This window comes from Diabrotica undecimpunctata, chromosome 7 (genome assembly GCF_040954645.1).
Source record: "Diabrotica undecimpunctata isolate CICGRU chromosome 7, icDiaUnde3, whole genome shotgun sequence".
In the NCBI taxonomy this organism is placed as follows: domain Eukaryota; kingdom Metazoa; phylum Arthropoda; class Insecta; order Coleoptera; family Chrysomelidae; genus Diabrotica; species Diabrotica undecimpunctata.
This window is the reverse complement of record NC_092809.1, coordinates 49,615,532-49,640,385: the sequence shown is the minus strand read 5'-3', so window position 1 is coordinate 49,640,385 and position 24,854 is coordinate 49,615,532. Positions and strand designations below refer to the sequence as shown.

General features: G+C 33.6%; 1 protein-coding gene across 1 annotated transcript; it reads left to right on the top strand.

Annotated features, from left to right (window-relative positions):
* On the top strand, positions 1-23,671 carry LOC140445305 (uncharacterized). The gene is made up of 9 exons (XM_072537270.1): positions 1-391; positions 6,182-6,316; positions 8,211-8,363; positions 8,814-8,990; positions 12,936-13,274; positions 14,927-15,084; positions 20,593-20,928; positions 21,080-21,259; positions 23,461-23,671. Exons 1-9 carry the CDS (start codon positions 254-256, stop codon positions 23,507-23,509), a joined length of 1,665 nt encoding a protein of 554 aa, XP_072393371.1. The 5' UTR covers positions 1-253; the 3' UTR covers positions 23,510-23,671.
* The last annotated feature ends 1,183 nt before the right edge of the window (positions 23,672-24,854 follow it).

Below are 24,854 nucleotides of genomic sequence, written 5' to 3'. Positions count from 1 at the left end.
GTATTGTAGGTCATCTAACTTTGCTAAATAACTTTCATTCTTAAATGTTTAAATATTCCCGCGCAACATTTCCGTGTCATCAAGCAAGCTGCGCATTACGTTGGACCTCTTTCATTGTGTTTGACATTGTAGTCCGTCAACGACATATTTCGAGTAATTGTTCAGGTGCCATCTTTTGTAAAGTGAAGTGGTGATAAAACGATGGACTTACGTCCTACCAAAGTTTGAAACGTTTGTGTTTTCTAAATTAATAATGGATATGACGATGTATCTGACGGCCCCCCTACATATTGATAAAATTTGTAGGGCCTGTTTATCCGAAAAAGGAGATATGAGACCCTTATTTGGAGCATGTTTAGATGAAATGTTAAATACTTTTGCATCTCTCCAGGTGATTATTTTCTACAGATGTAACTTTTTCACGAACATATTTATTAAATTCTTAACTCATAATTGCTATATTTAAAATGACTGATTATAAAACTTCAAATATTCATTGTTAGCTAATATAAAATAATTTAAGAATGTCAGAAATTTAAGATTTTAAAAATATTGCAATTGGCAGTGACTACTCACCGGCACGAAGGTGAATTGGCTGTGGTATAACATACATCCCTAAATAGTTTATTATCAAGTATATATTAAACTACTGCATAATCTATAGGTATCATGTATTTAAGTAATTGAAGTAAAAAATAAATAAAAATCAATATTATTTTCTTTGGATGCAGTATCATCATTTTCGTCGTCGTTTAATTCGTTTGGGATTAGGACATTCATTATGTTTTTTTCTCCTTCATACTTAGGATTGAGTATAATTATTCCTTCCATATTTCTTTTATTTTTTCCGGTTCATATTCTTAGTTCTTCTCCCTCTTGCTCTACCCATTGCTCTATTCATATATTTTGTTTTCTGTTATAATTAGCTTCTGCTCCGTTTCTTGCCATTTTGTAATTTGTTTTAGCTTGTTTTTGGATTTAATTCATCTCCATCTTCTTGCTTTCTAGCTTTCTCACATTATTTTTTCTTCTTTTATCTTGTTTCACGCTTCATAACAATTCGTAAAAGTATTCTTTTTCTTTTTTTTTTAGGTTTTGTCAATGCATATACTTACCTCAGCGTGCGTGAATGCTTGCCTTCTTTTAGTCTGTTACTCGCTATTTTTTTTATTTTTGGTTTAAAATTCATTTTTTTCTTATGTTTCCAAATACTTAGAAGCCTCTTTCCTGACCCTTAATGCTGTCGCTATACGACAATGTGTACTCCTCTTAGCTTATCTACTCATTGTTTTTCCATTTTACCTCGCGTACACAGCTGCTATCCGAATTTGGTATATTTCTCTTGCAATTTCTTCGATTTTTCTTGTTGTTGTAGCGGTCTTATATTCTAAGGTGCTATTCTTATCTCTTTATATTTTTTCTTTTTTATGTTCTTTGTCTGGTCCGTTTCTCTGTTGTCGGTCCCTGATGCTTCTGTTAGTTTTTTTCCCAATTGTAGCTTTGTTGTGTCTTGTAGGAGACTGTAAATGGGCAATATATCACATGCATTCTCCGGTATTTATATGTTTTTTTGTTTTTATAAAAGAAACATAATAAAAATAAACATACACAGGCTACTAAAAAACACTAATTTTTGTAGTTACATAGTTCATAGATTCACAGTTACACAGTTCACAGTTCTATAATTACCAATAGAAATAGGTGTTATAAATTTACATAATACAGAGAGTCACAGAGTTTGGATATAACCAATACAGAGTGTGGTGGGACAACTTTTGATTAAAAGTAATGACGGATACACTTAAAAGTGTTAAAAATCTGAAATTTTGAAGGTGTAGGTTTTGGATGACACTGAGTTGAAATATAATGTTGTCCCGATTGTGTACCTTCCGGTTACTAAAATAACTAAATGTAATATTAAACAAATAAAGTTTTAAACTAAGTGTTCAAAATTCGCACCATCTACTTATAAACATTTATTAATCCTTTTCATTAAGTTGTCTTGTATTTCTATAAATTTAGTCGGGTGTTAAAGAATTAAAAGCAATTAAGACTCTTTGCGTCATATCTTCCTTTATCGTAACACTTTTGGAAAATACCTGATTTTTAATGCAACCTTAAATGCCAAAATCTGAAGGAGCCAAGTCAGGAGAGCGAGCTGGCCAACGAAACGGACCCTGATTGGCAATTTATCTATCGTAAACATGTCGTGTAAAGATGCTGAGCAATACGCCCAAAGTTATGAGAGGTGCCCCATCTTGTTCATACCAAGCTGAAGCCGCCACTCTATTTCTTATACTATTTCTTCACCATTTAAATTTTCACCATAAAATTTTAATGCTAAAATTTTATCGTCTTTTATTGCACAAAAAACATTAAAACTCCGGAAATAACGTTCTCTACTAACATGTGGATTTTCATTAGATCAATTATGTCGATTAAATAATCCATTTTTGCTTAACTTTGCTTCATCAGACCATATTACTTTTTTTATGAAGTTTTCATCCTTTAGAGCTTTCATCCTTTCAGCTTTTTTAAATACTATCCAAAATTACTTTCGGTCCCATTTTCCACTACTTAAATGTAAACCTAAAAAATGTACACGTTCGAATTGGTTTACGCAGAAACTGTACAATTTAAGGGATGAGCTAAAACTTTTAGAAACGATCTGTCAGCAGAATAGTAATCTTAGACCAGTCCTTCATTTGGCAAAGGCAGAATATTCAATTAAATTAAATGCGGCTAAAAGTAGTTACTTCATGAGACAGTTAAACGAATCATCAAATAAAATGAAATGTATTTGGCATTTAGTAAACTTAACAGTCGGGAAACAAAATAACTCAAAAGTACCTAGTGATGATAACAGTAATTTAGCAGACAAATTTAACCACCATTGTGTTGAAATGGCTCCAAAGTTACTTGCCGCTTTGGATCCTACTAAAATAGGTGGGTTTACATCAGCATCAAAAAACCGTAATAGTTGTTTTATGTTTTTATATCCAACTAACCCACAGGAAATAACTAGTATAGTCGAAAGTTTTAAATCCAAACACAGTAGTGGTTTTGATCAGATTTCCCCTAAGTTATTAAAACAATGCATTCATGCTCTCGCAGATCCACTGACGGATATTTGTAATGCCTCTTTTCAACAAGGAATATTTCCTAGTATGTTTAAACTATCTATTGTAATCCCTTTATTCAAAAGTGGTGATAAAGATGACCTTAACAAGTATCGTCCCATAAGTCTCTTATCTGTGTTTTCAAAGATAATTGTAAACTCTGGTTTATACTAGAATGAACGCATTCCTAAAAAAGCATAGTGTCTTGCATAATTTTCAACATGGTTTTACATCTTCTAAGTCTACAACTACAGCTCTTGCAAATTTCGTCAGCTTAGTGTTGGATGCTTTGGACAGACGAGAGAAGGCATGTGGTTTATTTCTCGATTTGTCCAAGGCTTTTGACACTTTGGATCATAATTTGTTGCTAATAAAACTTGAGGGGATTGGTATTCTTGGTGTAGTTCTAAAATGGTTTACTTCCTACCTAGAGAATAGAAGACAAAAAGTAAAGATAACATCTAATGAACTTGTAAACGAATCAAACACATTGGATATCCATTATGGTATCTCTCAGGGTAGTGTATTGGGTCCTCTACTTTTTATAGTATTTATTAATGATATAGCTTTGGTAACTAATTCACTGACTGGGGTTAACATCATCAGTTATGCGGATGATACCAACATTCTAGTCACAGGAACGTCTGATCAAAATTTGCAAAATAAAACTACACAGATACTATCCACCATCAAGAGTTATTTCTTATCCAACAAATTAGTTTTGAATGAAGAGAAATCAAAGTATATGATTTTCACGTCAAATAATTTATTAAACCATCAAGCCACTATAGAAGCAGCATTAGATAAAACAGACTGCACGAAGTTGCTGGGGGTACTTCTAGACAGTAATTGTAAATGGTCAAACCACATTTCTAATTTGAAATCCAGATTAAGTAGCTCATGTTATGCATTGAGAATTCTTTCACGTCTCTTTCATACATCAATATTAAAAACAGTATACTTTGCCCATTTTTACTCAATAGCCAAATATGACATTGAAGTCTGGGGTTGTACCTCTGAATTAGAGCAGATACTCGTACTTCAGAAAAGAGATATTAGGATAATGTTTAAAATGAAATTTAGAGATTCTTGTAGAGGCATCTTTAGACAAAACAATATTCTTACAATTCCTGGTCTGTATATATTTTCGTGTATAATGTATTTACATAGCAAAATTTATGAATTTAATAAATTTCAGTTTAACCATGTTTATTCAACAAGATTCAGAGACAATCACTTTATGCTTCCACAACATCGTTCTGTTTTGTTGGAAGGTAACACACATTATGCAGCCATAAGTTACTTTAACAAATTACCAATAGATACACGAATGAATTTACATCAGCCAAACTTTCGGAGGTGTGTACATCAATACATTTGTGAGCTAGAGCCATATTCTAAAAATAACTTTTAAATATGTTTTATCGTGTTTAATAATTTATATACTTTTAAGATGCATGTCTGTAACTTTGACTTGTCTCATAAATGTACTTTGTATAATGTCGCATGTGATCAATAAATTTGACTTGACTTGACATCCTCTTAGGTATTTATTAAAAATCATTCACAATTATACCCCTCGGGGAAGATCACATAATTGTAAGTGTTGTATGAAATGATATAAAAATGGTTTCAGTTTGTGTTTTTTTTAATGCGATGAATTTTTCTCGTCGGCAAAGTAAGATCTCACAATCTCTAAGGACAGACTCTAAAATATCATTAAACGTTAATTTTGTTTATGTCATTGTCCACTAGTGATTTGTTTTTATTAATTTTTGTCTTAAATTGGCCAAATTAACGGCATTTTTTAAGAAAATTTCTTACAATATCACCAGTTGCATTTGGTCGAAACAACTGAAAATAATCTGCTATGTAGACGACGCAATACTACTCTCTCAAAGTGAAGACGATTTACAACGTATGATGTACCAATTTAATATAACCGCCACAAAATTTAACATGTTAATTTCCCCAAAAAAGACAAAATGCACGGTTACAACAGCAAATTTACTAAGATGTAAATTGGAGCTGGAAGGTGAGATAAGAGAAAAAGTGATGGAGTTTAAATACCTAGGCATCACATTATTTAGCTACGGAAAACTCGAAACTGAAGTGGAAGATCAAGTGAATAGAGCAAACAGAGCAGCAGGCTGCCTGAATGAAACAATATGGAGAAATAAAAATATCGGGAAAAAATTAACGGCAGAATTTACAAAACTGTTATCAGACCATTAATCACATACGCGGCAGAAACACGACCTACACAGAGAGGATAAAAAGGATGTTAGAAACAGCATAGATGAAAACACTTGATGGTGAGACACTATGGGACAGAGCTAGAGGTACAGATATACGACGTAGATGCAAGGTGGAGAACATCAAGAACTGGGTAAGAAATAGAAGAGTAGAATGGAACGATCATATAAGCCGAATGATAAAAAATAGAGTAGTAAAGAGGGCAAGAGACGGTTCCCCAAGAGAAAGACGATCAGTAGGAAGACCATGAAAACGATGGAACGACAGCTTACTGGAGGTACATTGAAAAACAGAGAAAAAGTCATGTCTACATAAAAAGAAGAAGAGTTTCATTCAAGTTCATTCAACAATTCTGTTACACTCGCCGTAAATAATAATAAGATTTAAAAAATAATCCTAAGTAAATCCTACATTTGCCATTATATACTATGTTATAGAAACTGGCAAAGAAGACTGTCAGAATAATACTGCATAAACAATTAACGTTTTAACTGTCAAATCTTTGACAGCCATGGTCTACCCTTTACTAATATTGAAATAATTAATGAGTTGAACACATTGGATTTGAATTAGAATTCAAAAATAAACTAAAAAATATTAGGTTCTATTTAAAGTAACAAAGTTGACCTCTATTTCCGGTATAACCGGAAGTGGCACATGTAAGAAAACATTATATTGCAACTCAGCGTCATCCAAAACCTACACATTCGAATTTTCAGATTTTTAACATAACTGTATCCACCATTACTTATTTAAAAACTTATCGCGCCATACCCTTCTTATTTTTCCCATATTTTGTGTTCTAGGTGGCAGAAAATGATGGCTTTCCTCATCTTATGTGTGTGCAATGTGTCCTACAATGTAGCAGAGCTTACACTTTCAAACAGCAGTGTGAGAAGTCAGATAATATTCTACGACAATATCTATCACCAGACTTTCAGGTAAAGTATACATATACTATAGCTAAATCAAAAAGTTTTTTTTGGTATCGATGGCTTTTGTTAGAACTAATTTATCCAATATCTTTTTAAACAACATTGATAAGAAAAAGCTTCTTTTTATTGTTTAAAAAAACAGAATGTTTGGTTAATTTCTTTAATCCTCAAGAAAAGGTTAATAATTATTTCCGTTTATTCAAAATCTGTCTCCACCATCATCAAGAAAGAACAATTAACCTTTATAATACTTTTGATAAGAGAAAGATACCTGTATATTTATGCAAATGGTCCGATGGTGTATATTAACAACGGAGATTTGAATCCCTCGTATTGTCTCCAATAATATCTATACAACCAGAATAAGAACTCATATTCACTAACAAACAGCCACTTTTAAGACAGATTTCAGTTTCAACAGAATAAGACATAATATTGGCGGGTTGTTGCCTCTATGGAAGATTGCCACTCCATCTCTTGCGCGGTCTCCCGATACTTCTACCATTTGGTGATTTGTCCATAGCTATTTTAATGATTCTTGTGTCCACCAATATACTGATATGATTGTTTCATTCTTTTTTCTCTTTAGTGCCCAATTGTTTATACCATGTACGTTAAATTTTGTTCTGATCTCGTCACTCCGTATTCGGACTCTCAATGTGTTTCCTGTAGTACTCTCTTACTGTTTTCAGCACTTTCTGTGTTTTGGTTGTATAGGCTCCTGTTTCTAATGCGTACGTTATTATTGGTCTTATACTGGCGGTATAAATTCTCGATTTCAATCTGTGAACTAGCCTCTGAAGAATACCTTTATTTTGTGCTATCAGCACTGCATCGTCTGTGTAACAAAAATTTTTAATTTCGTTCTAGCATAGGGATCCCTGTCTTATTCCATTGCCTGTATCTATAGGTTCCGTAAGTTGTCCATCTTAAAAAGTTACTTAATCCCGTAAATTTCCGTTTTAAGACAGATTTTAGTATCACCAGAATAATACAGAAAATAATTGAATTTGACAATCAAAACAAGTTCAACAATGTGTTTATCGTGACCGCGAGTTGGCCCTTTATTTTCTCTTAATTAATATATTATCTACATTATACTTAAACCATCTTTGTAATTTATTTTCGCTCCTGAGATATACAGTCACGTTATTAAATATTTGATTTATTGATTGTACGTTCTTGGTTTAACTAACACAGAATACTTGATCTCATCCTTATGATCTTCGTTTTTTCTTATAGTCGACCCAGCACAGCTTCTGCAAAGACATGATTGTTGAGCAGTGTGCACCTTGAAAATGCAAACAGCCAACAAACTGGATAGTCGTGATCAAGAGCTACTTCGACCTCAATGAATTTACAGATCAACTATTCTGGGTACACCGTCGAGCTAGTTAATTACTCACCGGTGAGAAAGCGATGGTGTTATCTCTACGAGAACCACTATCTAAATCCCGTTCTTTTTCTTCTACATTTTTCAATCCTCTCATTAAGTCACACCTCCCAAACGGCAAACGTTTAAGCATTAATCAACTCAATTTAGACTAGAATTATGAGTCGTTCTCCAGAACACAGAAATATCGGTGTTTTAAGGACAAATCTCATTTTTTATCTCAGAAAAGTTTCAGATACATGTGGATTAAGTTGTTCTTTCGAACCACGTTAGACACGACACAGATTTTTAGGAACTCTATACACGTTACTAAAAAATTTAACTAAACGGTACAACGCCGCATTTAAACGCAAACGAACTATTTATGCTTAAGCTCTCAACAAAATTTTATTGATATCTAATCTTCCATAGGAGTGAATAGGAAACATAAATAATCCCATTACAAGACAATAATTATAATAGCTCTTACTAATAATCTAATAATTGTTGATAAAATATTATTTATAGAAACAACTATCAGATACACTTGCCGAGAAACAGAGGGAACAAGTTAAGCAAGAATTACAAGAGCAGCTACAGTTTTCTGAACATCTAGGTACTGTCATTATTGAGGAGGATATTCCAGAGTTCGTTACATATACTGATGACGATCAAGTGGTGGTAAGTCAAGTTGGAACGGTTTCATTTTTACTTTTTATGTAAACTTTGCACTTATATTAACGACTTAATTTGTGGATTTTAAATGTCATTGTTTTGGATTAAAAATAATGTACTGTAGAAAAGGTTACATTCTATCGTGACACTGTTTTATTCAAATTTGTTAACAACACTTTCAAATGGGTATAGCAAACGCAAGTTCTGATAAAATTGATTCACTTAAGTTGTAAAAGATCCTGTTTTATGAACAGAGACGAGTACAAATTTGTCAGACCAGCAGATAACACGACTTAATACTTAGCAGTAACTTCCATTACAGATACGTCACTAAATGAATGCCAAGTTTACAACCTTTGCTCCGGCTAAACCTCATCATAATAATATTAACGTTTGTTGTATTTATCTAATGCATTACTGGTTGCCTAGATCGTCGGTAAGTTATGTCTTTTTTAGGTGAAAGAGGGTTTATATACAATAGAAACCACAACAGTAACAGAAGCAACCAGTGAAGAATTAAGCGAGGGTATTGTTTTACAGCTTGAAGAGAAACAACCAGAAGATACCAGCAATAAACAAAAATATTCTTGTAAAAAGTGTGATCAATCGTTTCCATTAAAAGTTGATCTAAAGGTAAGGTTTCAAAAGAGTTCTTTTCTTTTCTACTAAAAAATCGTCAATTAGCCCGATTTCTCCAATTTTTTGTTTTTTTGTATGGACTTTTAAAGGTAGGAAAGCCAATTACCGCATTTACGAGGTAGTGGATTTACATGGATAGGTACATATTTTTTTTTTAATCTAGATTCTTTTCAGTATGACGTAGTTAGTAGGTATAGAAAAGTAAAATCTTAACTCGATGATGTCTGTAGACATCATCGAGTCTAGCGATGTTCTTTTCGATAGCCAAATAGACGTCTCCTGACTTTTTGTTGCTTCGTATAGAGGTCGCTGCTAACATATTTAAACATGTCATTTTACTATAACGATTGCATTTTATTTCAGTCTGAAGTCACAAGTGTTCCTGATGAGAGTTGAATAGCTCAAAACACGTGTAGAATAATGGTGGTGTTCGAATTCAAAGAAAATGCAATGGTTTATTTCAATGTATTTATCTATCTATATATATATATATATATATATATATATATATATATATATATATATATATATATATATATATATATATATATATATATATATATATGTTACACTTGAAATTTCCGCGGTTGTGCTTTCTGTAGTTTTCCGTGTTTGACTCCGCGTTGAATAATTTTGGTTTTGATAAAAACCATTATTTTGATGACGTTTCGGCAAGGTCGCACTTGCCATTGTCAAGTCAGGTAGTTAATTCAGCTCTTCTCGCTGATGCAGTTAACTTCAAGCATCAGTGAGAAGCGATGTCTATATATGTCTTTATATGTGTCTTTATTTCTCAATATTTCGCTAATTATCATTTGTTAGCAGCCTCAAGAGGAAAATATTCAGAATCAAAAGTCTTTAAACAAATATAAACGCCCAATTTGTTGATAAATAGAATAGCCCCAATGGCCTTTGTGGACTGTAATTATTCACCAACGCTTCTGTTCAATATAACCCATAAAGAGGTGGTAAAAAGTTTATCTAATCCTTTAAGTAAGACTAAAATAATAGATGAGTTGTTTAAGTACATGTTTAATTATCCCAAAACAACAAACATACAAAATTAAAACAACTAAATTTAAAAACAGAACCTATCTACTAAATTTAGGAATATTACTAACTTAGATAAATTGAAAGTCTATTGATTATCAGATAAACCGAAAGTCTATGGATGTAAAACTCTAAAAAATTTCCAAACGTTTTGGGCCGATATAGTTGACGCTTGAGAAGTTTGCTAGTTGAAATAGCAGGACACATTCGCTGACTTTCCCTGTTTGGGTTTGTGTCTAACCGACTGTCTGAAGGTGTAGGGCATACAAAAATACCGTTGTAACAGTCTATTGACACCAATTTATACACGGAAAGTTTGACGAATTGTGTTCGTTTCCATATACAGTGCTAGTCAAAACTCCGTTCCCCCCTCGTATCTTTTGAACGGTTATTGTTATAATAGTGAAATTTAGAGGAAGATAATAAACAGACGTAGGCTTCTTAACTAGTCATGACAGGTGATGTAATAGTGACAGATGACGTTACAGCGCCACTGTGACAGATAATTTTAAATGGGACGTTATGGCAAGTAGTAACTCGTTTGAAAGGTATTGCAAATACCTATTCCGTCATTATGAGTTGGTTTAAGTTTGAGCTCATTTTGATGAATAAATTAAATAAATACTAAAATTGTAGCTTCTCATTTAATTAATAAATATTTAACAACCAGTTCTAATAGTAAGTGTTCACAATGTGCTCCATCTACTTCCTGACAGTAATGCATCCTATTTCTAAACTTTTGCCGTACTCGTTCAAATGTGTCGGGCGAAATTGCCGTACACTCTTAAACAATTCATTGTTTCAAAATGTCAATATTGTCGGGTGCTATAGCGTAAACTTTAGATTTCAAGTATCCCCACAGAAAAAATCTAATGGTGTGAGGTCCGGTGACCGAGCTGGCCATTCTATCATACGTCCAATCCATCTACCACGATATTCCTCATCTAGATATCATCTTACTTCACCATAATGGTGTGCAGGAGCACCAGTTTGTTGAAACGTTATTTCCAAGTTGCCGAATTCATCTGGATTATCCTCGAGAATTTCAAGTATTAACGGTTCAATTGCATTTTGTAACATCTCCAGATACACTTCACCGGTTAAGTTACTATTGATAAAAACAGGCCCAACTATGTGGTTTCCCAAAATACCTGCCCAAACATTTATTTTTTTTTTTTGGAAAATAAGAACTTATGTATTTCACGAAAGACGTGAGTATTTGTATCACTCCAATACCTCACATTGTGTGTGTTAAAATTTCCATTGAGAGAAAAAGTACTTTCGTCACTAAAACAAATTGTTTTTATGTAGTCGGGCTGTTGGTGAATTTTATTGAACATATTTTCACAGAATTCTAGTCTTCGGCGGGGTCATCATCTGAAAGTTGGTGCACAATTTTTAATTTGTCTTCTTCTTAAGGTGCCTTCTCCATTACTGAAGATTGGCTATAACTACAGCAAATTGCTCTCTATCTTGAACTGTTCTTAGTATCGAATGTGTGTCCATGCCTGTCCAGTCTCTTACATTCTTCAACCAGGAGCATTTTCTTCTTCCTGGACCTCTTCTTCCTTCCACTTTCCCTTCCATTATAAGTCGTAGGAAGTTGTATTTTTCTCCTCTGTAATTTTTTAAATTTGTATATATGAAATTTGTTTTGACTGATTTCATAGATAGATGCAACTTGGACTGTAGAAGAAGTAGGGTTCACTACCATTTCTTAAATTATGTCAATTTTTTTGTCATCACTAATTGTTGGTCGACTAGATCGTTTGACATCTTGAACACTACCTGTTTGTTTAAACTTCCGAAGAAGCTTCCTCAAATAAGCTCTCGATGTAGGGCGATCGGGGTACCTCTCATTAAAAAGACGTTCCGCTGCATGAAAATTATTTCCACATTCACCAATTATTAACACAGCTGCTACTTTGTCGGCTACAGTATGTACCATTCTGCCTTTAAATATAAAAATTTAAAGGTCTTGTTAAACAATAATTAAACCAAATATTAACTAAGAACAACTAACTAAAAACAACTTGACTAAACTAAGCAGAAACAGAAACTAAATATTCAGGTATAAACGCGTTTGCAAACTAAAAATAACTAGAGAATTGACTAAACTAAGTAGAAACAGAAAATAATTATTGAGCTATAAACGCTTTTGCAAACTAAAAACAACTAGAGAATTGACAAACGTCAACTTTTTTAACAAACAAAATTAGTATGATTAAATAGGTATATTAAAATAATTGCAGTTTCACATTTAATTAATAAATATTCTAACGTTTGCCTCTGGTTAATTGTCAAAAAAGTTGACGTTGACGTAAAAACAATTAGAGAATTAAAAAACGTCAACTTTTTGACAAGTAACGAGATGCGCAGGTTTTAATATTTATTAATTAAATGCGAAATTACAATTTTAGTATTCATTTAATTTATTCATCAAAATGAGCTTAACCTCAAATAAAATTAGTATGGTTGAACTTTCACACAGTGGCGCTGTAACGTCATTTGTCACTATTACGTCACTTGTTATGACTAGTTAAGAAGCCTACGTCTGTTTATTAGCTCTTTTCCAACTTTCACTATTATAAGTATAACCGTTCAAAAGATACGAGGGGGGAACGGACTTTTGACTAGCACTGTATATGTATATATGTGGGTTTATATATTTAATCTCAACCCCCATAAAATTTTTATTTAGTACACAGATTTGGATACTTCATCAGACTTTCTGGTTTAATTTATGACCTACCGTTTTCTTACACCCTGTATATTGCATCGAATTTTAAGTTAAATTAACCAAAAGGACGAAAGTAACTATTTTAGTACAATAATTGATTAATTTTATTGGTCATTACTCGTATTAGAAATGTTCACACTTTTTTTTAGGTCCACATGATGTCTCATCCAAAAGACCTCGACTTCGAATGTCACGTATGCGATAAAGCCTTTAGCGAAGCTAGAATCCTAAAACGACATCTAAAAATTCACTTAGAACAGAAACCGCATCAGTGCGATCAGTGTGATATGTCGTTCGCTGAGAGTTCCAACCTCACTAAACATAAAAAGAAACATACAGGAGAATTAAGGAACATCAAAGGGAAACCGCATCTGTGTTCAGTCTGCGGTCGGGCGTTCAAATGGGCTTCTAGTTTGTCAAAACACATGAAATACCATACTGGACATAAATTGTTGTCGTGCGAATATTGTGGAAAACAATATGTTGAGGTAAGATTATCTTTTTGTGATTTCTTTTAGGTACTATTCAAAGAATCTTAAGAATCCAAAGAAAAAACGGTAACATGACAAAACTGCCGTTTGGGCAAATCTTTTTTGTTGGACAGAAACATATATTGTCGATTGTAGATATACGAATAGTTTGGGTTCATAGACATTTCCATACTGTCACCTAAAATATCTTTTGTGTATACTCCACATCTTAGTGGCGTTAAGATACATTTTAGCGCGTACTGTTCGGCTTTTTTTGGATAAATTTTTTGCTTTAAGAGGTACTTAACATATTTCTTGACTGCTGGTTCTCTAGAAATTTTTTCGTCCTTGCTCAGCTTTGTCACGGTTTTCCTGACTATTTTCCAGGCAATTTCACTTTATCTTCAGTAAGCCGATCCAGTTCCATAGTTTTGAAATACTAAGGCTACATTTTTTCTCTTTCTTATTTGCTGTGTTTGTTCGTTCCTAACCCATTCCTGTTCGACGAAAGTATAGTTACTCCCAGCAGAGCCTCTTAAGAAGGGAGAAGACGAATGAAACCTGGCGTCGTCTGATACCCGGAGTTAAGTCGTCCTCAGCTACTCGGTCGTGTTCACCTCACCCAATTAGCGATCGCAACAGAACATGAAGAGCTCCACCATCAGCTCAAGTGCTCAGATGTGGACAGGAACATACATTGTAGATATCGTAGGAGAAGCTGATCGTGGATTTATTACTAGGATTTACCATAAATGTGTTATATAGCTCGAAGAGTCAGCGGATTGGCAAATGCACTACAAAGTGAAAACTTTGCTAGGTTGATGGTTTCAGCTATATGCCAGGCAGAGACAAATTTCGAATATCAGTATAGCCAGCATCAGTATAAAATCCAAAGTTGATCTGCAGTTTTTAATTAAATTGATTTAGTTGGCCAATAGATAAGTAGTAACGCTAGAAAAACCAAAACATGTACGTATACACGTATATTCCGGGTTTTCTAGTATGCCAGACGCCTTCTAATATGGATCAATAGAATGAGTAACAACGAGCTGTAACTTCCCATCTCTTATTCAAATCATTGGGGTAATTATAAAAATTTAATATAGTATTATCCACATACTACTATGTTACATTTTTTATTTTCGCTGCATGAAACCTCTAGACTGCTCACATCGATGTAGGTGCGCTGGCCCGCCTAGCCATCTGATCGAAATTGACACTATTTCCTAAAAGTACATCCGTCAGTGATGATAGTCATCTTATCGTCTACATTGTACTCTGTAGTATCTCTGCCTTTAAAACTTATTTTTCAGTTATAGTTTCATTTCGTTTTATTGTATTCTGTCTACGGAACTTATTGTATTCTGTTTTATCATATTTTATTTTGATGAGTTTGCTGTGGATTCGTCTAAAAGTTTTCGAGGCCAAGTAAGTCAACTGTCAAATTAGTATTACCCCAGCACCAATTATAATCGTTTACAGGTTAAGATCATTAATAATTTTTATTTTAAAAATTTTTGAAAATGATTTCCGGATTACAAATCGAAACATCCAAATAAATGTAAACTGTAATTATTCTCCTTACAATCAATTGTGGGTTAATTCCATATAAAATATTATTTGTATCCTTCAAAACACGTGAAAGTTGCTAACGGTTCTAATTTTTACAGGCCAGAAGCTTAAAAATTCATATTAGATCGCACACGGGAGAACGCCCGTACGTGTGTGAAGTTTGTGAAAAGGGCTTTACTCAAATTTGCAACTTAGAAAAACATCTCAGAGTCCATACTGGGGAAAAGCCGTTTTCGTGCCCGATTTGTAACAAAAGGTAACCAATCAAATTAGCTTATTTTCTTGAATCTTTTATATTTACAATTAACACAAATTGTACCCTCATTTGGTATTGATTTGTTGATGTTTAATTTTAATGATATAGGTGTTACACCTGGAGTATTACATATAAAGGATGGTAAATAGTATAACATATAATATAATTATTATCAACTGACATTACTAGTCATATACCACTCAAATTTGAAATTACCGCTTTGTTTATTGGAGTCGAAATGTCATGTCACTTTTGGATTGCTTGATGGTGGGAAAATTCGGTAACTACTTTCAACCAACTAAAGTTTTTTGGGGTCTCTTTCTTTGTGAGCCGTTGAAGTTAATACCAACGAATATAGATATAGAATACACATGTAGAAGGACATTTCAAGAAAACCAAATCGGCTTCACCCGAAGATAAAGAGAGATTTAAATTTAAAAGAAAGGGAGATTTAAATTTAAAAGAAAGGGAGATTTAAATGCGAATGTCGTTAGGGAAGAACTTTACAGGCATATAACAGGAGAGAAAAGTTTGGAGAATAAAATGAAGATAACCAGTACACAATTCGATCATAAAGACATATATAAAGTAACGTGGATATCCCCAGATGGGCAGAGTAAAAACCAAGTCGATCACATATTAATAGAAAATAAACATGCCAGAACTATCAGAGATTGCAAAAGTTATAGAGGTGCAAATGCAAGTTGTGATCATATATTGGTAATAGCCAAAATTAAACAAGATCTACTTGTAAAACTAAATGTTTTAAAAGACAGAAAGAGATATAACGTGGTCTTACTTAAGGACCAATAAGTGGCAAAGAGGTTAGAAAATGAGAATAACGCACGATTAGAAGAAGACAACTTAATGTCTGATACATTGGAAGAAGAATGGAGTAAAATCGAAACATCTATGACAGAAGCAGCTAATGTTTGCTTAGGCAATACCATCGAATACAGATAGATAGATATCTAGATAGATAGATAGTTTGTTTGACTGTAAGTTACAAAAAGTTTACAGCAAGTCAAAACTAAAATTATAAATATTAAACATTACAAAAAAAAATGGAAACAATACATTAAAAATATTTAAAACATTAAAATACATAAAAACGTACAATATAGACATATAATTAAAATAATATTAAATTTGGTTATGTTGCAGCTTGGACATTCACAGATACACTCTAGAATTAATGTTTTTAAATTATTGAGGAGGTTGATTATACAGTAATAAACCACAGACAGTAGATGCCTTTCTACTTATTTCTAAATGTCGATAGGGTATTACAAACTGTCTCTTATTTCTTGCGTTGTGTGAGTGAATATCACTGTTACGTAAAAAAGTTCTTTTATTTTTATGAATTAGTATCTAATGTAAATTCTAATGCACTGTTAATATATTTAAATCTCTAAATAGGTTTTTACAAGACCAACCATACGGAACACCTGCAATACTTCTGACAATACGCTTTTGTGCCTTGAAAACGTCCTTTATACTAGAAGAGCTACCCCAGAGAGTTATACCGTAACTCATTGTCGATTGTACCTCAGCAAAATAAAAAAGACGAAGGTGTTGCAGACTAAGTATTCTACCCAAATTTCTCAATTGATATCATTTAGAATTGAGTTTTTTACATACATTCCAACAATGAGTCTTAAAAGATAAATGAGAGTCGAAAGTCACTCCTAAAAACTTCAAATCACTACAACTCAAAATACCCTCACCATTGATGGAAATACTGAAGGTCTTCAGTGAGTTTGTTATTTTATCTTGTAAAAAAATTATGTCTTTATCGCGATATAGCATTGTTGAGTCATCCGCATAAACTAATACAAATGCATCAGACATTACATATGGTAGTTCATTAATATACAAAATAAATAATATCCCAATAATACCCAATACGGAGCCCTTTGGTATTCCATTCTTATTAACAATCGGATCAGACATTGAAATCTTAAAGTTAATTTTCACTCTAACTTTCACTCCAACAGGAGCGAAGAGAGAAGTGGACTGGTTCGACGAGGAATGTAAAAGAGCACTAATGCTAAGAAATAAGGCAAAGTTGGAAAAAGACAATAATAGAACCCAGGAAACAATTACAGAACATGAGACGAAAAGGAAAGAAGCTAAAAGAATTTGCAGGCAAAAAAAGAGAGAATATTTTGAAAGAGAATTAAAAACAGAAAATTCTATCAAGAAGTGAAGAGAAATAGACAAACAAATAACACGCAAACAATTTTTTGTAGGAATAAAGAAGGACTGCTACTTGAAAATACTGCAGGAAAATTAAACAGATGGGCAGTATTTTGAAGTACTGCTACATAATGAAGAACAGATGCAAACAGATGAGGCAATGGGCCAATCAGAGGATAATGATGAGGAGTACGTAGAGGAACCAACAGAACAGGAAATAAAGGAAACAATAAAATGGCTTAAAAACGGTAAAAGCGCAGGGGATAATTGAATCCCGGCTGAAATTTTAAAGAAAGGAGGGGTCACACTACAAAGAAAAAGCTATTGAATTTGATACTGAGAGTGTGGAGAGGAGAGGAGAAAATACCAGAGAGATGGAGTAATGCCGTAATTTGCCCAATACATACGAAAAGTGACAGAACCCTTTGTGAAAATTGCAGAGGGATAGCGCTACTGGATGTTGTGTACAAAATATTAGCAAAGATCATACGTAATAGATTGAAAAAATACGAAAATGGCATAGTAGGTGAATACCAAGGAGGGTTTAGAGCAGGAACATCGGCAGTGGATTAAATATTTACTTTAAAATTGATACAAATTAACAGTTACGAACAAAGCCTAGGACTCCACATGCTCTTCATCGATTTTAAACAGGCGTATAACTCTATCGATCGAGAAGTACAAACAATAAAGTGGTCATAGAAGGAAGAATGTCAAATCTGTTTTTGGTTACAAGAGGATTAAGACAAGGGGATCCACTTTCTACTGATCTGTTTAACTTTGTCTTGGAGGCAATAATGAGAGAAAGTAAGATCCAAACTACGGGTACCATTTTCCACTATAAACAGCAATGTATAGCGTACACAGATGATGTAGTCGTCTTAACAAGAACAGAAAAGAACTTGAACACATGTTTAAGAACTTTGAAGATGAAGCAAGAAAATTTGAGTTGTATATAAATGAAGCGAAAACAGGTAGAACAAGTATATGAAAATGCGTGGTGAGATAACAAAACACAATAAATTCGTCACACTTAAAACTAGAGGAAAGGATAACAAAATTGAAAATGTCAGCCAGTTCGAGTATTTGGGTGTAACAATAACGAATAAAGGGGAAGAAGAAAAAGAAAAAGAAAATAGAAAAGATACTAACTATTAAAAGGAAGTAGAGTAATGGGCTCATTAAATGCAAAAAATGTATGTAGGGCAGCAAAAATTCGAATATATGAAACATGGCCTGTAGCACTGTTTCAAAACAAATTTTAGATTACTGACGACACTCATGTAATAGGCTGATGTACTCAACTGGTTTAAAATATTTTGACCTTTATTTTGACGTTTATTCAGCGTTTAGTATCATTCGTACATTTTATCATAAAAAAACTTCTTCACGTAAAGGAAAAATCATACTAATTCTTAGCTAGGTTATTTTTAGTTTAATTTATTGAGTTTAATTAAATATTGTTTTGATTTAACTAGGTTTAACACAAGTAACACATCAATTCGATACTGCGATGAAGCCCAAGTAGGACAGATGGCAATTTTGTACGAGGAAGGATACGCACAAAAAGATGTCGCACGACGTCTCAGGAGAAGTCAATCTAGTTTCGAATACTTTAAAAACGTACCGCGATACAGGAAATTTCGTACGAAGGCCTGCTCAGGAACGCCCAAGGTGCACAGCCGCACTTGATGACCGTTTTTTGGTTCTTATTTCTACACCAAATCGTTCATTGACATTGATGCACCTCAGAAATAAGCTATTAAATGTTAGACAAGTTAATGTAAGTTCAGAAACAGTTAGACGAAGATTAAAAGAAGCAAACTTAAAGCTCAGACGCCCCGCCAAAGTTCCACGTCTTCTTCAAAATCATAAAGCTCGTCGTTTAAAATTTGCAAGAACACATATTCAGTGGAATATCGACAACTGAAAAAATGTTTTTCACGGATGAGACCAGAATCCTATTATGGAAGCTAGATGGCCAAAACTACGTCTACCAAGAGTTGGAGAAAGATTCGCCAGCTACAATCTCGCCCAGACCGTTAGTTTTGGAGGTGGATGCATAATGCTTTGGAAAGGTATTAGATTAGTTGAGAGGTACGCACCGCACTTGTGGAAGTGATTGGTCGGATGACTGGTGACTCTTACGTTTAAAACATCGTGCAAGATCATGTTTTGCCATATGTTGGTTACATTGGATATGAAAGATTCATATTATTGCACGATAATGCTCGACCACATGCCGCTGCCATAGTGAGTAATTATCTTGATGAGATTCAAATTCGAAGATTGGATTGGCCACCGTTTAGCCTGGATTTAAATCCAATAAGCACATGTGGGATCACCTAAAATGCCGCATACGACAAAGAAATCCCATTCCAAATACGATAAAGCAGCTTCGGTTTGCTGCACAGGATAAATGGAATGCAATTTCCCAAGAATATGTCCAAAATTTACTTGCAAGTACACCTAAAAGAATGCAAGCAGTAATAAGAGCTAGAGGGGAGAATACTCGTTACTAATCATGTACTTCTTTTAGTTAAAAAGACTTGTTTAAGCAATTTAAATTAGCATTTAAGTTTGAAGTAAAATAACTTTATTTACCGAATATTAAGCATTTATTTTTTTCGCAATATTCTCCGCATAAAAACTTAAAATTGTTCATTAAACATTGTTAAAATAAACTGTATTTCACAATAAACGACTTGATTGACCAGAATTTATTTTGAAAAAATAAAAATTAGAAAATTACAAATTATTCGATATTTTTGTCCATGTATATAGGTATATATATATATATATATATATATATATATATATATATATTGTATGCTTTTATATTATAATTTTGAATTACTGTGTTAACATATATCATAATCTTGATATTTTCTAACCATGAAGTCCGAGTCGAGTATCTCCTCCGCTATTTTATTTTACTCACAAGATTTAGATGTGTACCATCTAAATTTTGGATTTAGGTGGACTTATGTTTTTCTATGTTAAGTCCTTCACGGCGGTTACAGTCAGAGCTAACGTATGATCTTCATCGGGAATCACTCTCGTGGCACCTTCTATAATAAAATGTAAACCAATAATTTTTCTCATCTAAAGACATGCCTCTGCTGTGTATATTAACGCTTAATATTTTATATATACAGTGCAATTATTAGCAGAAAACGAAAAAAAAATTTTTTTTACTGTATTTCACACTATATCTTTTCCACGGTAACATATGGCTTAACACGTATACATACTTTTTGGATGATAACTGTAAAGGTTTACATTTTTGAGAATACTTTCTTTTTCAAGGTTCACTCAATCTGGATATGTAGGAATTCATATGCGAACTCATACTGGTTCCCGTCCGTATGTTTGTGGTACTTGCGGTAGAGCATTTGCCGGTTCTAGTACACTGAATATCCACCAGCACGTTCATACAGGAGAGAAGCCGTACACTTGCCAAGTTTGCAATAAATCATTCAGTCGACACGAAACTTTGATTATTCACACTAGGTCACACACTGGAGAAAAGCCACACGTCTGTGTGGTGTGCAACAAAGGATTCACAAGTTCTGGATTGTTGTCTGGCCATATGAGGACTCATACTGGAGAGAAACCCTATGCTTGTGTGTGCTGTGATAAAAAGTAAGTATTTTCTATATAAATATGTGTAAGTATTGGTTGTTATTGGTTATCACTGAGTTCCTAGTACCTGGAAGGAGTAGGAGAGGAACTTCAAAGAAGACACGTTACCCACTGTTTTATTATATAAATATTTTATGTAAATTCTTTACAGGTTTGCAAGTTCCAGCAGTCTAAAGGTTCACATGAGGTCCCATACTGGAGATAAACCATTCACTTGTAAAATTTGCAATAAAAGATATTCTCAGAGTAGTTCTCTGCAGCAGCATCTAGCATCGCATAAAAAAGCAGAACTGAAAGTGGAAACGGTCCATGTAACGCTACCGGAATTAATGTAAGTAAAGATATTACCTTATTTTTGTATTTACTGTTTTTTATAGATATAGATATTCCACATTTTTACCTCAGGTATTTTTGGGGATATCCTAAATCTCGGAGAGCTTCTTTTGTGTCGAGACTTTGTTTCAGTAGATACATAAACATTTTCCTCGTTATCCTAAGTCTGTTGTTGTTGGCGATTTTATTTTTAATTTACGAAAACCAGTCATTATACTTATTATACGAACAAATTTGTGTACGTCTAGATTGTGATGCAGCGTGATTTACAGAATGAATAAAATGTTCCATTGTTGCGGCAATTTGGGAATTAGTTCTGATTGAAAAAATTGGTACTTGATTCTTCCTTGAGTGTTCTTAAATATTCCCAGTTGGTATGTTTATTTAACATATAGGGAGAATTACCTCTTTTAACTGATTAAGTGTTTACTGGGATTAAAGCAAGGGAGTAGTCGGAAGACAGGTCGAAACATCACTCTGCTCTTTCTAAACAGAAGTTGACCAGGTCAGAGATTTTATTCCTGCTGTGGAACATAATATGGATATTTCCGTAGATAGATGCTTAATATTGTTGTTTTTGCATAAGTTGCCTTCCTTTAGGATTTATAGTTCTGGACATCCAGTAGGTTGGTGAAGAATGTAATCACCAACAAAGAAATCTATTACCAGGGCTGCTAAAATATTTTTTTTTCTTTTCTTTTCTATAGTCGATACACTGTAGATATGTCCAAAGCCCATGGTAGTCTTAAATCATTATATTAGTAGCTTAGAGGTAGTCGTTCCTGTATTTATTGAGTTAATGGTTATTTTTTATTTATTGTTTATATGTAATTAGGCATTTTAATATGATTTTTATTGGAATCAGATTAATTATTATGTCTAATATGTGGTTAATGATAGCGTAGAAAGAAGCCAAGTATGGAATGCCATGGCGGAGCTCTCAATACCAAAGAAACTCATTCGGATGACCAAAGTCTGTATGGAGGGTGGAATATCTAAAGTACGTGTAAATAATAAACTATCTGGCAGCTTTGAAATCAACAGTGGACTCAAACAGGGTGATGCGTTATCTCCACTACTTTTTAACCTTGTATTAGAGAAAGTCATGAGGTCGGCCGAAATAAAAACAGAATTGCTATCGGTTCAAGGTCCCAAGCTATTACTCGCATATGCAGATGACATAGATCTCGTTGGAGACTCCATCCTATCCACGAAAGATATCTTCAACAAGGTGGAAGGAGCAACAAGTGAAGTAGGGCTCAAGATTAATGAAGAGAAGACGAAATATATGTGTATAAATAGAACGACACAAAGAGACAGAATAGGACAAAATGTGACGATCAACACCTTCAATTTTGAAACAGTACAACGTTTTAAGTATCTGGGGGCCGTAATCACAGCTGACAACGATGTTACTGAAGAAATAACAGACAGAATCCAATCTGCAAACCGCTGTCTATTCGCACTGGATAAGCTCATAAAATCAAAAAATCTTACAAGAAGTTCAAAGATCAAAATCTATAAATCCATTGTCAGACCTGTAATAACATACGGATGCGAAACGTGGACCATGACCAAAGCAAACGAAGAAAAGCTCAGACGCTTTGAACGAAAAATACTTAGAAAAATTTTCGGACCTCGCCATGACATCACCACAAACCAGTATAAGATCAGAACCAATATCGAATTAAAAGCACTCTACAATGACGCCGATATTGTCCAAGAAATTAAATCACAGCGACTAAGATGGGCAGGCCACGTGCACAGACTGCATAACGATAGACTTGTAAAACTGGTATGGGAAGAGATTCCCACAGGTAAAAGACCACTCGGACGTCCCAGAATGCGATGGAGAGATAACATCCAAGCAGATCTCCGGAAAATGAACATTCCATTTGACCCTAGGTTGATGGAAGACCAAACAAATTGGAAAAAAGTTGTACAGTCAGCCAAGACCCACCCAGGGTTGTAGCGCTACGTGATGATGATGATGTGGTTAATGATTAAACCTTTATTTCTACTTGATGTTGTGATAGCTTTAAATTAACATCGTATGTTTTTCATAAACAACTAATGATTCTTCTTCTTTTGCCACATTTTTTTAGAACTCTTATAAATTTAGTTTTTATTTTAATACTTGTAAGTAAAACGATATCTCAATTTTTACTGCTGTTGAACGATTTCTTTTTATTGTTTCAGCACTGTGGATAATCAAACCATTCAGGTGCAAGCAATAACAAATATATAAATATATCTATAGAAACCGAAGTCGCGTGCCACAAAAGTGTATGATTCTATAAGGAGTAACAGAAGAAAGTGTTAATTGTTTTATTTTCAGTTTTATGAGTTATATACTACATTAGCCGTGTAATTGTGTTCATAAAAGTCTGAAGTCAATAAGAGAAATTAATTTGGAATTTTATTGTATCTAAACCTTACAGCTCTTGACCTAAATGATTGTTGAAGTCAACTTTCATCAATGTGAATCGTCAACTTTCGTTTGCCGAAGAAATCAGACCAAAACCAAACTGGATCTGTCTGTTAGTCACTCTTAACGTTTATGTATTCACTATTTTAGCAAAACTATAAATTATGGAATATATTTTAGTTAATTGTGATAATTGGTAAGCATAATTTATTTAGAGTCTGTAAAACCCAATATAAAATGGAAAAATAACCGTTTTTGTGTATCAAATTGTCACAGGATTTTTAAGAATGCGCATCTGGCTCGCGCAGATAGCCTCCGCCATTTTGTAGGCTTGTCCAATAGCGTCGTCGTATAGGTGATTATTATGAAGCAGTCAAGTATCAGTAGAGTGGAGAGTACAACCGCGGAAGAAAAGCAAACACATCCACATTTACATAAATCAATCACAGTAATAATCTAAGAGAACTGCTGAGAGAAGAACAAAGATGTGTAGAAGAGCACATAAGCAAATCTTGTGTGCTCTTATACACATCTTTGTGTAGAACTCCCTAAAAACAGACTTGGGATTGAACAATCATCAAGACGAAGAAGCTTCATAGAAGCAGTAGAATATAGCCACAGATGACTACCTTAGGACCTAGGAAATGCTGGATTAGCTTACACTTCCCCAAGAAGAAGCCAAAAGATTAATAAAATATACAAAAAGGTTCCGATCAGACGAAGTCACAAAGACGGCACTAAAATATCTGTCAAAAAAAAAAAACGATATACTTTTATATAACACACATCATAAATGATCATTGGACTGAGAAAATTTCCAAAGAGATAGAAGGAAGCTCAAGTAATCATCTTGTTAAAAGCTGAAAAAAATGGCACTTTCTCCCAAAATTACAGGTCTATCAGTAGTTTTCATCGATAAGCAAGATTGCTGAGAGGGTAATATTTACCCAAGATACGTTAATCACACTTTATCAGTTTCATCAATGTGTCAATTTTATCTACATTCATACTCAACATAAAGATTTTATTCAACTTTACTCCACAATTTTGTGTAGTAAACAGGTAGAACAAGTATATGGAAATGCGTGGTGAGATAACAAAACACAATAAATTCGTCACACTTAAAACTAGAGGAAAGGATAACAAAATTGAAAATGTCAGCCAG

Excerpts from the sequence above, each read along its gene's own strand:
- LOC140445305 (XM_072537270.1), top strand. The coding sequence starts at position 254 with ATGGATATGACGATGTATCTGACGGCCCCCCTACATATTGATAAAATT. Across the intron at positions 8,364-8,813 it reads CTGATGACGATCAAGTGGTG|GTGAAAGAGGGTTTATATAC; the intron begins GTAAGTCAAGTT and ends TGTCTTTTTTAG. Across the intron at positions 15,085-20,592 it reads TGCCCGATTTGTAACAAAAG|GTTCACTCAATCTGGATATG; the intron begins GTAACCAATCAA and ends TTCTTTTTCAAG.